This window comes from Arachis hypogaea, chromosome 1 (genome assembly GCF_003086295.3).
Source record: "Arachis hypogaea cultivar Tifrunner chromosome 1, arahy.Tifrunner.gnm2.J5K5, whole genome shotgun sequence".
Taxonomy (NCBI): domain Eukaryota; kingdom Viridiplantae; phylum Streptophyta; class Magnoliopsida; order Fabales; family Fabaceae; genus Arachis; species Arachis hypogaea.
This window is the reverse complement of record NC_092036.1, coordinates 98117466-98134050: the sequence shown is the minus strand read 5'-3', so window position 1 is coordinate 98134050 and position 16585 is coordinate 98117466. Positions and strand designations below refer to the sequence as shown.

The 16585-nt window shown below is 34.8% G+C and overlaps 2 protein-coding genes across 2 annotated transcripts; one reads left to right on the top strand and one right to left on the bottom strand.

Moving 5' to 3' along the window:
- Window positions 1-435: 435 nt before the first annotated feature.
- Window positions 436-8451, bottom strand: LOC112701162 (beta-amyrin 28-monooxygenase-like). The gene is made up of 4 exons (XM_025751961.3): window positions 7898-8451; window positions 6053-6477; window positions 5789-5976; window positions 436-816 (listed from the first exon to the last, which is right to left on the bottom strand). Exons 1-4 carry the CDS (start codon window positions 8437-8439, stop codon window positions 517-519), a joined length of 1455 nt encoding a protein of 484 aa, XP_025607746.1. The 5' UTR covers window positions 8440-8451; the 3' UTR covers window positions 436-516.
- A 3298-nt stretch (window positions 8452-11749) lies between these two features.
- LOC112754188 (uncharacterized) lies at window positions 11750-12175 on the top strand. Its single transcript, XM_025801782.1, has one exon. It carries the CDS (start codon window positions 11750-11752, stop codon window positions 12173-12175), a length of 426 nt encoding a protein of 141 aa, XP_025657567.1.
- Window positions 12176-16585: the final 4410 nt, after the last annotated feature.

The following is a 16585-nucleotide window of genomic DNA, read 5'->3' as shown; positions in this document are numbered from 1 at the left end:
GCTTATTCTATTTGGATCGTTTCTTAAATCGAGTTCAATTCAGTTTTTACAAAATTAAAGTCGCCAATTTTTGGATCAATTCAAACAAAAAGTTAGTTAAAGAAACTGATAAAATTAATAAACAAAAAGTAAATCAGTAAAATCAGTTGTTTTTTTTTCAATAAAGAAATTAGTTAATATTAAGTTTTTTTAAAAACAATTGATTCCTGTCCGTGGACCCAGACGAGACACTCGAAATTCTCTCTTTTGTTTACACCGTGATTTTTTGTTTTGGTCATGTTGTCATGCTTTTTTTTTCTCGTTTTCAGTTTATTCATTCGGACTCCATGAATTGCTTTATTGTATTTAAGCCCAAATGTTTGAATCGGTCTAACTTTATAGCCCAATGGTATTTGTTCACATTGGCCCGAACTGCATTATTACAGAGTATGAGGATGACCAATAACAGTAGCAGGTTCTTGTTTTATTGTACTAAATATGAAAAAACAAAAGGTTTACTTATATCTAATAATTAATTTAGTAGGGATTGTGAGGATAAAGGCGAACTGGGAGGTTGTTTGTAGGCATGGGGAATGGATCCATGACAATTTTCTCATGAGGAATCAACATTTGCCATTTGAAGCGTTTCACCAAATTGTGGAGGAAAACCATTATGACTAGGCGTGCATACTCGTTTCCTGGGCACATTCTTGGTCCTCCACCGAATGGCACAAATGTGTAGGGAGCTGGTCCATTTCCTTCGAATCTACTTGGATCAAATTTCTCTGGCTCCGGAAAATACTTTACACTCTTATGTGTTGAATTTGCACTCCAAAACTATTAGGTACCAGACAAATGACACAGCAAAATATAGAGATGAAAAATTAGAAATTTGTATAAAATATGGAAACAATTGAATAACTTTCTTTGAGAATTACTACTTCTCTCTCTCACAAGGAGACTACAATAACACTCTCTCTTGACAAAAGGAGAACACACTTCTCTCTATATATATAGAAGAAAACTACTCAAAGAAATATTATGTTATTCTCTTTGGATGACTTGATTGAAATGAATTAAAGAAAAACTCAATTTATAGGTGAGTCTCTTCAATATGAACCATCCATCAATTAGAGGTATATAATTCTTTTCTTTTTCAACCATTAAAATCCTAAGGTTATAAACTAGGATTGTTTATTACCTTTCATTTTATTTAGTTATTATTTATTTATTTATTTATTTTCTAAAATTAGCTTTACTAATTTTCACAATCTCCCACTTAAAGCTAATTTTGATAAATTTTCAAAATTCATGTTGCTTATGTATTCCATAGGCCGTATGAGGATCTACACCATTCAAACTTTTCTGTGTTGATTGGTTTTGTCATGGCATCTGCTAGGTTGTCTTTAGTGTGAATCTTCTGCATATCAATACTTCCTTCTTCTACTACTTCCCGAACAAAGTGATATTGTACTCCAATGTGTTTTGTTCTTGAATGAAAGGCAGGATTCCTTGCAATGTGCAAGGCACTCTGACTGTCACAATACACAGAAATCTTCTGTTGTTTGTGCCCGAGTTCGTCTATCAACCTTTGGATCCAAATAGCTTCCTTGCATGCTTGTGTAGCTGCCATATATTCAGCTTCTGTAGTAGATAAAGCCACAACAGTCTGTAATTTAGATAGCCAGCTTACAGCTCCTCCTGCAAGTGTAAACACATAGCCTGTAGTAGATTTTCGTTTATCAAGATCACCTGCAAAGTCTGAATCGACATATCCATTGACAATGAATTCTGATCCTCCAAAACATAATGCAACATTCGAGGTTCCTTTGATGTATCTCAAGATCCTCTTAACAACATTCCAATGCTCTTTACCTGGATCTGCCATAAATTGACTTACTACCGCAACTGCTTGAGCAATATCTGGTCTTGTACAGATCATGGCATACATAAGGCTTCCCACCGCTGATGCATACGGTACTCGAGACATTTCCATCCTCTCTGCTTCACTACTAGGGCACATACTTGAGGATAATTTGAAATTCATAGGAAGTGGGGTTGAAATTGGCTTACATTCTTGCATATTGAAGCGTTGCAATATTTTCTTCAAATAATTCTTTTGCGATAGCCAAATCTTCCTATCTTTTTTGTCTCGGTGAATTTGCATCCCTAAAATCTTGTTTGCTGGTCCCAAGTCTTTCATATCAAACTCCCTAGCCAACTGTGCCTTCAATTCTTGGATTTGATCTTTGTTGGGACCTACCACCAACATGTCATCCACATACAACAGCAGAATGATGAAATCATTATCACCAGACCTCTTGTAATAAGTACAATGATCTGAACTAAGTCTGTTGTATCCAAGGCTAATAATGAAAGAATCAAATCTCTTGTACCAACACCTTGGCGCCTGCTTTAGACCGTACAGAGATTTAGTTAACCTGCAAACCAAGTTTTCTTTTCCTTGTTCTTCAAAACCTTCTGGTTGGAGCATATATATCTCTTCTTCAAGTTCTCCATGAAGAAAAGCAGTCTTTACATCTAATTGCTCTAGATGTAAATCAAATGCAGCACACATAGCCAAAACTACTCTAATAGTAGTTAGTCTCACCACCGGAGAAAATATTTCATTGAAGTCAATACCTTCTTTCTGAGCATATCCCTTGACAACCAATCTCGCACGATATCGTTCCACCTGATCATTACTATCTCGTTTGATCTTGTAAACCCATTTGTTACCAATGGCTTTCCGACCTGCTGGAAGTTCAACAAGTTTCCAGGTATGGTTCCTATATAATGCCTCAATTTCTTCTTGCATTGCTGTCATCCACATAGAAGCGTCTGGATTGCGCATAGCCTCCATAAAAGTTGTTGGCTCTCCATCTTCTGTCAAAAGACAATATGCATCATGGTTTGTCAAAACATAATTTGAGTGCCATGATGGTGTTCTTCTTTGTCGAGTGGATCGACGAACTTCTATGTCATTAGCCTCTGCTTCTTGTTCTTCGTGCTGTGGTTCTGCTTCAGAAAGATCACCTTCTCTGCATTTTTCATCTATTTGAACAGTGGTTATCTCTTTAATAGTGCTGTCATTTTCTTGTTCTTTTTGCAATTCATCTTCTGCAAATATCACATCTCTACTGACAACTACCTTGCGGGCAGTGGGATCCCACAGGCGATACCCCTTAACACCGTCAGCATAACCCAAGAATATACATTTTCTAGACTTTGGGTCTAGCTTTGTTCTTTCTTGGGAATTGTACATCACGTACACAGGACAACCAAATATATGTAAAGAAGAATAATTAGGTGGCTTACCTTGCCACATCTCCATTGGTGTCTTTAACCCAATTGCAGTTGATGGTGACCGATTTATCACATAACAGGCAGTTTTAACAGCTTCTGCCCAAAAAGACTTGGCTAAACCTGCAGTTTGCAACATAGCTCGTGCTCTTTCTAGGAGAGTCCTATTCATTCGCTCTGCTACACCATTTTGCTGAGGCGTATATGCAACTGTGAATTGTCGTTGAATACCTGCTTGCTTGCAAAATGTTAGAAAATCGCCATCGACATATTCTCCTCCATTATCTGTCCTTAAACACTTGATCTTCTTTCCAGATTCAAGTTCTAACTTTGCTTTAAACTCTTTGAACATCGCAAACACGTCTGACTTCTTCTTGATCGGGAACACCCATAGCCTCCTAGAGTAATCATCAATAAATGATACAAGATATTTTGCTCCTCCTAGGGACATCTCCGGCGATTCCCACACATCAGAATGAATCAACTCCAATATGTGCTTGCTCCGAGCAGTTGATCTACCAAACGTCAATCTATGTTGTTTGCTTGTAACGCAGTGCTTACAAAACGGTAAGTTTACCGATTTGAGCCCGGGAATGAGATTACGTTCTACAAGAATCTTCAAACCTCGTTCTGACATGTGGCCTAGTTTGCAATGCCATATCATCGTCATTTCTTCTTGGCTTGTTGAAGCAACTGATGCCTCTGCTTCTTGCAAAGTATCTCCCACAAGCATATATAGATTTGCTGCAATCTTTTCTGCTTTTATTACCACAAGAGCTCCTTTAACAACTTTCAAGATCCCACCTTCAATATGGGTCTTGCAGCCAAGTTCATCCAGTTGCCCAATCGACAACAAGTTCTTCTTCAAGCCCTTCACATGTCTTACCCCTTGAAGTGAACGAATAGAACCATCAAACATTTTTATTTTGACAGTACCTATTCCAACAATTTCTAAGGCATGATCGTTTCCCATAAACACAGATCCTTCTAAGACAGGTTCATATGTACAAAACCAATCACGATGAGGAGTCATGTGCCATGTTGCTCCTGAATCAACAATCCAAACATCAGTGAGCTGTTTGCTGCCTTTAGAACCAATTGTTGCTTCGCCATACAGGATTTCTCCATCATCAGAGGTACTTGCAACACATCCTTGAGAACTTGATCCTTCTGTAACCTTCTCTATACTCTTCTTATTCCAACAATCTTTCTTGAAGTGCCCTCTCTTACCACAATTGTAGCATTTGATCTGCTTCTTACTTTGTGACTTTGGTCTACTTTGACTCCCACTGGAACCACGCTCCATTGATCTTCCTCTTGTCATCAACAAAGCCTCTGCTTGTTTTGAGCTCTCTAATCTATCTTCCTTATTCTTGCGCCTAGATTCTTCTTCAAGAACCGTAGCAGCCATGTCATCAAAAGAAAGATAATCAGTCAAAACATTATTAGTTAAGTTAATGATTAGCTGATCATATGAATCTGGTAGACTTTGAAGTAAGAGCTCTGCACGTTCATTTTCCACTATGGTATATTCCAACGATGAGAGTTGGGAAAATAGCGTATTTAGATTGTTGATGTGATCCGTTGCCGATGTGGACTCACTCATTCGAAGAGTATAAAGTCTTCTCTTCAAGAATATCTTGTTGTGAAGTGACTTGACTTCATATAATTTTGTGAGAGCATCCCAAATTTCCTTTGCTGTCTTTTTCTCTGCTACACTTGATAAAACTGAGTCAGCTAGTGCCAAGTGTAAGTTTGCAACAGCATTGTTGTCCATCTCCTTCCATTTTTCATCTGTAATTCCAGTGGGTCTACCTTCAATTGCTGTCACGCAATTGTCTTTTCTCATAATGGCTTTTATCTTCAATTTCCATATGGAAAAATTACTCCCACTGAATTTTGGAATTTCATATTTTGCTGCCATTTTTTTTTTTAGACGGTAACTCGCAGCGGAAAAAAAAATCTTAATCAGCAACCTTTGGCTCTGATACCACTGTTAGGTACCAGACAAATGACACAGCAAAATATAGAGATGAAAAATTAGAAATTTGTATAAAATATGGAAACAATTGAATAACTTTCTTTGAGAATTACTACTTCTCTCTCTCACAAGGAGACTACAATAACACTCTCTCTTGACAAAAGGAGAACACACTTCTCTCTATATATATAGAAGAAAACTACTCAAAGAAATATTATGTTATTCTCTTTGGACGACTTGATTGAAATGAATTAAAGAAAAACTCAATTTATAGGTGAGTCTCTTCAATATGAACCATCCATCAATTAGAGGTATATAATTCTTTTCTTTTTCAACCATTAAAATCCTAAGGTTATAAACTAGGATTGTTTATTACCTTTCATTTTATTTAGTTATTATTTATTTATTTATTTATTTTCTAAAATTAGCTTTACTAATTTTCACAAAAACAACTACATACATAAATCACATCAACCTTATAATATAGGAAAATGGAAAGTATATAGATAGATATTAGCTAGTTACCTTCCATCCTTTTGGAATTGAGAAACCATTGAAGGTAAAGTCATGAAGGGCTTCCCTGAAACCTCCAGGAGCTATAGGAGTCATTCTCATAGCTTCACAAGCTACGTTCCATGAGTATCTCATCTTGTTGATGTCATTCCAATTCAACAAATCTCCTTCTAATTTTGATTTTCCTATTTCCATTTGCTCTGAACAAATTCCACATACATCACAATCTTATATACAAATAAGAATAATTGCCATATATACAAGGGAAACCACTACCTTGATAGACTCTATCATATATGTGAGGGAACTCAGCAAGGTATTTGACAATTAAAGTGCAGGTAGAACTAACAGTGTCATAGCTTCCAAACAAAAGTCCAAGCATCTGATCAGCAATTAACCATTCATCAATCATATAGTCTCCATTTTTATTACCGCACATGAACAACATGTGAGACAATATGTCTTGTGTTGGGGACGCATTCCCTTCACTTAGATCCACCTTCCTTTGCCTTATGATTCCTATAAGATCCTTCCTTATCGATTTGCTTGCTTTGATTGCTTTGTTGAAGTTAGTTCCGGGAAAGTCAATAGGCAACGATATCAACCCTGCACCCACATGCTTAAAATGCTTTGCCAGCTTTGTTACGTGCTTCTCGTCCTCAATGCTTACCAACAAACGATATGACAACAACAACGTGTACCTATATTACACTCCTCAATATGCATACCCCATTTTCAAATTCAATTAACTCGTTTCTATTAGTACAAATTTCACTTTTCCTTATTAAATATTGAATAAATAAAAGTAACTACTCATACTAACTTATTTTCGTATAAAGACGATAGACAAAATTATCATCTAACTTGACAAAATAAAAATATTAGACAAAAGTATACATGAATTTTTATATGATAGACAGATATATATTTTAATTTTTTAATGAGTTATCTGTACATATTAATATATTAAATTTTATTGTCATTTCTACCTTTTTGCTTAAGTAACTTTATCAGTAGTAGTAACTATTTGATGACTTTGTGCATTGTATAACGTGGCTCTTTTTTGTAACACACACCGAAAACTAAATGATAAATTATTGAATTTGTTAAATTTAAATTAAAAAAATTACAAATGACTTAGAATTTTTATTTTCTTTTTTTTTTTCCAAAAAGTGAATGTGGATCAAAGACTCCCAACTCAGAAATAAAAATGTAGCTTATAAATTTTTTTATTCAAATTTAACAAATTCAATAATTATCATTTAGTTTTCACGTCCTATGTCATCAAAAGGGTCACATTACACAATGCACACAAAGTTATCATCTGGCACTAATAAGAATGGAAAAAGGTCAGACGGCCTGTCAGGAACCTGTGGCATGGCCTCTATTTGGCCTAGTCTGACCTGGCCTGTTATAAAAGAGACACAGACTCAGATTCTATTAAAAGTCTTAATATGTTAATAGGTTAAGTTCAAGCTTACTAATTAGCTTTATTGGTCTGTCATACCTTTCTGAACCGGTTAAAACATAATTAAATATATAAATAATTTTTTATTATTAACAAAATTATGAGATATTTTAAATACTTTAAAAAATTAAAAATTCTTGCAAATATTAAATATGACACATTACATATAAATATTTTTATTAAAAAATAATTTTTTAAATAATATTTTTATTTAAAAAAAAAAGAAATTATCAAGCCTTTTAACAAGTTTTAGGCCAGACCAGACTAAATAATAAGTCAAGCCTAATACTTTATAAAGAGCCTATAGCAGACTGGTAGACCAGACTCAGACTAAATAACTACATGACAGGTTTGTTAAGAATAAAGTCTGGTCTGGTCTGACCTGTTTCCACCCTTATTTGTCACTACCTCTACAAAAGTTATTCAGATGATGAAAAGATAAAAATGACAATAAAACTTAATATTAATGTATATCAATGACTCATTCAAAAATTAAAGAATACATCTATTCCCTGTGTAAAAATTTATATGTATTTGTATCCATTTTTCCAACCAAATATTATCTTTATATAAAGACAAATTCACGTGAGTAGTAGTGACTATAAACGAAAGTGAAATTTCTAAAAATTGAAGTATGTTGATTAGGGTTTCACCTCTTGACTAAAGGGTATACAGAGACTTGAAAGTTGTGTTCCCATAGGGAAGCAAAGTGGGTGTGTGCCATGGAGTCGACGACGGAAACGTAACGTTGGAGTGCTTGAGGCTTTATGAACTGAGGGAGCATGCTTCTGACCTTCTTGGCAGCATCTCCATTGGAGCTGGTGTCATGAAACGAAGAGGGAAACAACTTGTGCACATTGTCGGGCATCCACAGCCTCACCAGCTTGTTCTCATTGGAGAATAACAACTTGTTACCCTCGGCTCCGCCCATCACAACCGTTGGTTCCCCTAACAGCGATGTCTTGAACAATTCTGATGAATACTTTGCCGTCCGGTCGAACACAAACTTCTCCGGCTGTCCTTTCCACCCGGTCGACAAGAACTCCAAGGTCTCCCCCATAATGGGGTACCCCATTGTCCCTGGTGGTAATTTCGGAGCGATAAATGGAAACACGTGACGGAACACGAGGAATAGGAAGAGGAATAGGGAAAGTAAACAAACCCAGAGAAGGATGTTCATTATGATCAAGTACATATTTTAAGAGGATCGGAGGTATGTTGTTGCAATGTATTTTGGTCACCATGGCTTTTTATATACTTGCAGTGTTGCTATGGCTCTTGTGCGGGGCCACCTGCAACCACCACAGCTTGTTGATTCCGGCAAATTAAGCACCATATATCAAACTTTGTGGTCCTCTTTGGGCAAATTTCCAAAACCAAACAAGAGAACAATATATGCAAGAGATGGATGCAAGGGAAGAAAATAAATTAGAATTTGTAAAAAGACAATAATAATATTACTCACAAAAACAATATAATTTAATGAATTTGACTAAATTATTATCTAACAATTATAAACTATCAATTTTATTCCAAGATAACTGCATATGAATTTTTAAGCGATAATAATAAGGCATTGTGGAACCACCACGTAAATGCATGACAAAATGTTGTGTATCATTACAACCACCACCTTCATAAAACTAAAAGAAAACAAAAACACACGCGACTTCAATTCTAGGTAGAGAAATTAAACACCAAAAGAAATTAAGGCCATTATTTATTGCATGATGTTTTGTTGTTTATAAGAAGTAGGTGGTCTGATCTGTGAGGAAAAAGACGAAGTGGTGGATGATTTGAGGCACAGGGAAAGGATCAACAACGATCTTCTCATGAGGAATAATCAAAGCTTGCCATTTGAAGCGTTTCACCAAATTGTGCAGGAACACCATTATTACTAGCCTCGCATACTCGTTTCCTGGCCAAATGTGTAAGGAGCTAGTCCATTTCCTTCGAATTTCTCTGGCTCTGGGAACTACTTTTCTCTTATGTGTTGAATGTGCGTTCCAAAACAACCAGTAACAATAACCACCAATTCAAATCATCACTACCTTCCATCCTTTTGGAATGTAAAGTCATGGATGGCTTCCCTGAAACCTCCACCTGCTATAGGCCAGGGTTGATATAAGCAATCATCATCATTGTATGCACGTACGTGTATACAATTTACTGGAAAATTGGACAAACCATTATAAATTGCTTTCATATTTACTGGAAAATCAAGCTATTATAAAATTTCTTTTAATTTTATTTTTCACATAAGAAAGGATACTTTTTCGAGTCCCTCAAACAGAAGAATTAGCAGGAGTCATGATCTGCAGGTACCTTGTGAGAAATCATCATTATTCTGGCGCGTGAACCGATATCATTTCTAATTAAATGCGATGAAGATTAATACTGAGTCACGGTCATAATAAAAGCAAAACCGATCCATGCATATGCAAGTCTGCAACTCAAGCATCTGGCAACCTAACTCTTTATCTTACGCGGCTGCTCCTCGTACCATGATTTTAGGGGAATGTTGTTACTCAATTTAATTTTTATTCAAATGTACGTGATACTGCTTCACTTTAAAGTTTAAATTACTAGCACATGATGACTATTGGTTGACCTGGAATAATTTAGTCAGCATCGCTTATATATGACGATGAACATTGAAGATTAACCATACATGGAAAGATAAACACTCGAACATACATACGTAGATGCAAGTATGGAAAGATAATTCTTATCGGCGGTCAACCTTGCTATTTTATACGTTTATTCAACAAATATAAAATGTAATGTGCCCCTATATATATATATAAATATTTTTTTATACGATTCTTTACAAGTTATTTAATTTATATTAACGAATTTCAAAAAATTACTGCAGATTGCACATTTTTTTCTTGCTGCACGTTCTTTTTCTTCTTCTTCCTCCTCTTCTTCTTCTTTTCTTTCGTTTCTTGTCTTCTCTTTCTCCTTCTTCGTTTACGTGTTTTCTCTCTATTTTCTTTCTTCGTTATTTTCGATTTCTGAGGAGGAGAAAGAGAAAGAGTTCTGAATTATGCATAAGGTATACTTCAACGAATTTTTAGTGTATTTCTTAAATCCTCTGGGTGTAATTTTGTAATCCTTTGGGTGTATTTTTGTAATCATGTGGGTGTATTTCTATGGGTGTAATTTTGTAATCCTTTGGGTGTATTTTTGTAATCATGTGGGTGTATTTCTATAATCGTTTGAGTGAATTCCTGTAACCGTTTGGGTGTATTTCTGTAATCTTTTTTGTGTATTTCTGTAATCGTTTAGGTGTATTTTTGAAATTCCATTATCTTTAAATTTGGCAAGAAACTCGTTTTCATGGAAGAAGAAGAGTCGTTTATAATGCATGGTGAGTAGCGCGCTTTGAAACATGAAGTGGTTGAATAACGTGCGTTTTATTTACTCTTGAATGTGGGTGTGTTTTGTTGGGCTTGTACCAATTTGTAAAACTTGTAAGCTAAAAAGAGTTATATGTGTAGCAGGCCTCATATATATATATATATATTTAAAATATTTAAACTATTATTTTTATAATAATAACAAATCGTATGTTACTATTATATATATTAAAAAAAAACAAAACAAAACAAAATTCGTATGTAACAATATAAGAATTAAATGGCGTGAGTTTCTACCTTTTTATTAATGTAACCGCATATAACAATATTAAATATTATTTGTGTGACTTTATTATCATAGTAATGCTGGAATTAAGTATATATGCAAAGAATAAAATTATATAAAACTATTAAATTTAAAAAAATTAAAAATAATAAATTTTAGGTTAAATCACGTGTATAAATCAAATGTAAGCAGATATTACACAATTCTATCCAAAAAAAATTACAAAATTCTATCAAAAAGATATTCTTTTGTAGTTCAAACCAAGTTAATTTAAATTAGGTTGATATTAACTAATTTGAATTTATGTAATTCAAATTATTATGGATTTTGTAGTTCGAATTTTGTAATTCGAATTAAAAAATGTCTTTCTAGCAGAATCTTATAATATTTTTTTTGGTAAAATTATGTAATATCTGTTTGCATTTGGTTTATACATGTGATTTACCCTAAATTTTAACTAATATAACATGCCGGTAAGTATAAAGGGTAAATATGAAAATGGAAAGTAAAACCAAAGCTAGATGGACCAAGTAATAATTGGTTTTTGATTAGCATTAGCAGTACAGTTATGCAAATGCACCTCCCACCAACTCTTTCAATGTACGCACTGACTCACACTAGTGGCAACAAACTGCTATGATATTTACCACCCTGAATTGACGCAAACACCCTTCCTTATAATGCGATACCCCCGAAACTAGTCTCCTCCTTTTCTAACAGAGGCCCGTTTCATTTTCGGCCGTTCCTTTTCGTGACCACCCACCGCAACCTCCGTGCCCTTTCTCGTCATTTCAGTTTCCCTCTCACTTATTTACTACAATTCATTCTCTCTTTCTCTCTCTATTTCTCTCTCGTTCATGGCGGCAGAAGATTCCAGTCCAGGATCGCCTCACTCTCTCAAACACAAGCTCAGATCCTCCCTTTGTTTATCATGTTGCTTCCCTCAAATCCTCCACCACCACCGCGTGCAGCCAAGGATTGTTCGGAGTGCCTCGCTTCACAGCAAGTCCCGCTCCAACGATTTCCCGCAAATCAAGGAAAAGTGCTGCAACTTCATCGCACGCATCGGCCGCCACCATCACCATCATCGCCGCCACTCCGCCGATTTTCACTACGACGCTTTCAGTTACGCCTTGAATTTCGAGGATGAAGCAAGCGATGACAGGTCCGTCGATGATCTCAGGAGTTTCTCAGCGAGGCTACCGCAGTCTCCGCCTCCGAAAGAATCTCCGGTCCCGGCCAAGACCGCATCCGCAACCGTGGAAATCGCCGCTCTTAGTTGATCTATAATGTAGTATCCAGATCTGAAAACGCCGAAGATAATTTCTGGTTGCAGTTCAGTGCAGCTGAAGCAGCCGCAGTAGTACCGGTTCAAAACCAAATCGCCGCCGCAAGAAGCTTTTTAAAGTAGGTTTTATTTTCTTTTCTTCCGTTTTTATTATTAGATTCCATAAATGTTGTATATAACGTCATTGTGAGATCCACCAGCGGAATGAAAAACGTAAACAGGGATTAGATAAAAAGCATAAAAGTGAAAGGATAAAAGGCTGAAAGTGCGAAGTTGATGATGCTATGTGTTGGTACCATTTTTTTTTTCCCTCAACTGCTTTGTTTTGTTACTATTGGATGATGCGTAGAACTTTGTATGTAAATGCAAATATTGAAATGGAGACAATACCGGACAGATAGCTGAAACTCTGGTAAATGACGACGCTATTCTTGTATCGTCATTCTCTTGTAGCAATGATTAGAAGGATACTTTAATAGTATTACATTTTCACTCAAACTTAGTAATGTTATTTGCACAAAATATAAAAATGGTTGTTTATTATAAGTTGTTCATTTCATTTATTTAACTGTTTACTTTATTTAGACGTTTATAAAATTAAATTTTTCGGTCTTTAGGCATTTATAAATTTAAGGGTGTAATCAGTGGATTAAACAATATATATTTGTTTGAGGACCTGGGCTTCGGCCCGTTATAACAGAAAAATAAGAATTGATTGAGCACCCTAATTTTATAGGGATGGTTTGGGTACATAGGTGACAATATGCACTTTATCCGCGAATATTATAACGCTCAACCTAGTCGGATAGGATTATTATTTATTAACCTGATTCACAGTGAATAGGATAGGATTTAGGTAGAGTTTTCGTGTGAGTTGGGTAAGGTGCAGATTAAATCTCGACTCTATCCAACCAACTTGTAATATATATATATATATATATATATATATATATATAGTTATATAAAAATATATTTTCAGTAGATATTAAATAAAAAACTTTACTAAATATAAAAAATTCTTAACTATTAAAATAAGATTATTAATTGATAATTTATTTTTTTTTATATAAAAATTAGTTTTATTTTAAATTATCATCAAAATATATAATAATATTGTATTTTTTTGTAATCTGTAGAGTCTTATTCGCAGATTTTGGAATATTCTTAATTTGTAAGTAAAATTAGAATTTGCCTCAAATTCTACTCCATCCTACCCATTGTCATTCCTATTTAAATACACAAAATAGTAATGATTGTTATAGTATTTAAAAAAAATGGTATTTAACTTGTTAAAAAAAATATGTAGCTGAAGTTTAGTTGAAAAGACACATTAGCATGTAATATTAGATGTGTGAATAATATAAATAGTGTGTGTGAGTTTATGATGTAATGTCTAAGATTAAAAATTGAAGTTATTCAATTTATTTGATAAAAAATTTATAAAAAAAATATTAAAATTAATATTTAATTTAAAAATATATAAATAAATATTTTTTAATTGTTTAAAATTTATTATAAAAAAATATCAACTCAGATATCATAAAATTATCCTAAAGTAGTAGTACTTTTATCTGTTAATTAATTGTTTTTAGTTTGAGTTATAGGAGTGCAAAAGAATATATTATTGGAAGACTTCTATTTTTTATTACAATTTTAATTAGGTTGAATTGAATTGATGGAATCTTTAACAATAAAAATGTCGAAAGTTTATTTTAGAAAAAATATACTAAAATCTTTCTATTATAATATTTATTATGATGCTTAAAAGATATCGTCTAATTACTAAAATAAATTAAATAATTAATTTAAAATTTAAAAATTAAAAAATTAAAAAAATTTAAATATTTAAAAATTATTATAAAATATAATTTAAACAAAAATTAAACAATAAACAAAAAACACCATAAAAGTAGCTTTTTATTATATATAGGTACCCTTGAAATAACTCTAACCATTCAAAGTTCAAATCAATCAGGCAAAAAGGCATGGACAGCTTGTCCTTTAGTCAATAGCTTTTCATTAAAGTATAAAGTGAACCATTGCTAACTTCGAATATTATAAAGGTGAATATAACAGCCACAGCCACAGCCACATAGGCTGATAGGGGAAAATCCAATCCACTTAAAATACATAAACTTTTTCCTACCACCCGACACACAAATGGAAAGAAAGAGAGAATAGTTAAAGAATGATTTAATAAAAAATGAACACATGAGTAGGTAACCGGAAATAATAAACAAAAATTATAATAATTGTTACGGTAGGTAACCGAAAATTAATGGGCTGGACTCGTTAGGTTGGTCCAATCGTTTAGTGGAGGAAGCCTTCGAACAAGTTCATTCTTGGGAGCCTCCTTCCGACTTGTGTATGAGAGAGAATGGGAGGGTACCCGCAAAGACACTCCAATGCCTAAGTCAGCAATGGTCTAAGCAAGTTTAAAGAGTATTGGAACTTAGTGATACTTGAGGGGTGTCAGTGTATTTATAGTGGTGAACCAATAACTACCGTTGAAGTAGTTCCACCTTTTAAGGAGGATAAAAGTTGGGATATGGCTCCTGGAAGTGGGTTGAGAGATTTTAGGAGTAGTTACTTATTTGAATAAGTGTTATCTGTCAGCTAATCTTTACCCCCGACTTCCTTAGGCAAGTCGTGGTTAGATCCAACTTCTTGAGAGAAGGTTGGTGTCAAATGAGGGCCAATCTTTGGATTGGGTCTTTCATTTGGACCTAGGCCTTAATGTTGGGAAAGGGTATGAACAATGCACCTACTCGAGTACAATCTCTTTTCTTCAAGAGTTGGGTTCGAGTATTTTAACTCGAGCTTGTAGCCGACATGATGAGGAACCGACGTGATTTTTCGAAACCGACGTGATTTAAAGTTTATCAACAGTTGCGTCTAATCAAATGTCGCATCCGTTAGGAGTTTGCGTATTCACACGCGGGGAGCAGTTACATTGGTAATGGCGCATCTCTTTAATGACCGTTTTGACTTTACCATTATGCCCCTGTCGTGTTTATAAATACTTTTTCTCTCTTTTTTTGTTTTGTTTCTGAAAATTTTTGCACTTACACTCTTCGTTCGAAAGAAAGCTTCTTCCTTTTTCGAGTGTTTGCTGTCGCGCTTGATTCTCTCCAGAAGTAAAGGTTAGTTCTTTTCCATCTCTTTTATGAAATGCTTTTGTTTTGCATATTTTGTTTTAGAGGAGTGTTTATGATGCGTCTGACTGTAAGCCTAGTGCTTCTGTTTATTGTAATACCTGCTTTAGACTTTTTAGAGACCCTATTTTTGATCCGTTTCCTTTTTTCTTTGTAGGTTTTGTCACCTTTTTTAGAAAAAAGATGTCTTTCTTAGAGTCTCTTTCCTAATGGGTGGATGTCACAGTCCTTGGGAGGAACCCCTTGTAGACACCGATTATATCACTGATCTTCGTACTCACCATAAAATTTGTGTTCTTGATGAGGACGAACCCAAGTATGAATTGATTGTCCCGGATCCCGAATACGGGTTTGTTTTGGGAAAGCCACTGATACTGACCCTCCTTTCTTTTTTTATGTACGATTGTCTGTTTACCTGTTTGGGGTTCTTTTGCCATTTTTTGATTTTGAAATCTCCGTGTTGTCGCATTGTCAAGATGCTTCCACCCAACTTCACCACAATTCTTGGGGTTTTATGAAAATTTATTAACTTATTAGCCGCAAATTAGATTTTCCGACTTCTTTAAATATTTTCTTCTTTCTTTTTCATATAACCAAGCTATTCAGTGGAAAAAATAATAAACAACAGTGGGTATCTTTTCGGGCCATCCAAGGTCAGAGAGTCATTACCCTTTTTTATGAATCTTTTCATGACTTTAAAAACTTCTTTTTTAAAGTTCAAGCCGTAGAGGGTCACCACCCCTTTTTTCTGGATGAAAATTCTGCTCTTCGCTTTCCTTTACACTGGTTGGAGGCTTCTCCTGTGGAGAAGTATGGTTTGGACGACTTAGATAAGGTCGAAGAGGCTGTTGTGGAGTTCCTCTGAGAAGTTTGGGGGAGGGCCCCTTATTTGGATACAAAGAAATTTCTCCAAGGGTCTCCGAATTTTGTTCGGACCCAAATAGGTAGTTTTACTGTTGCTTTCTGACTTTATTTTGTTGATTCTGACTTTGAGATTTTAGTTATTTGAAGATTTTTGCTTCTTTCCGACTTGATGACTTATCTGTTTTCTTTTAAGAGATGGGGAAGAAAAATTCCAGCTCCTCCTACCAGAAAGTACAAGACGCCAAGAAGAGGTCTCGGGCCCGAGTTGACGCTGCCAGGGCCGCTGGCACTCTGCCTCCTCCTCCTCATAACTTGGGGACCTCCTCCCGTCCTATTATAGTATCTTCTTCTTCTACTTTTTCTCTTCGTTCTCCTTCGCCCCGATC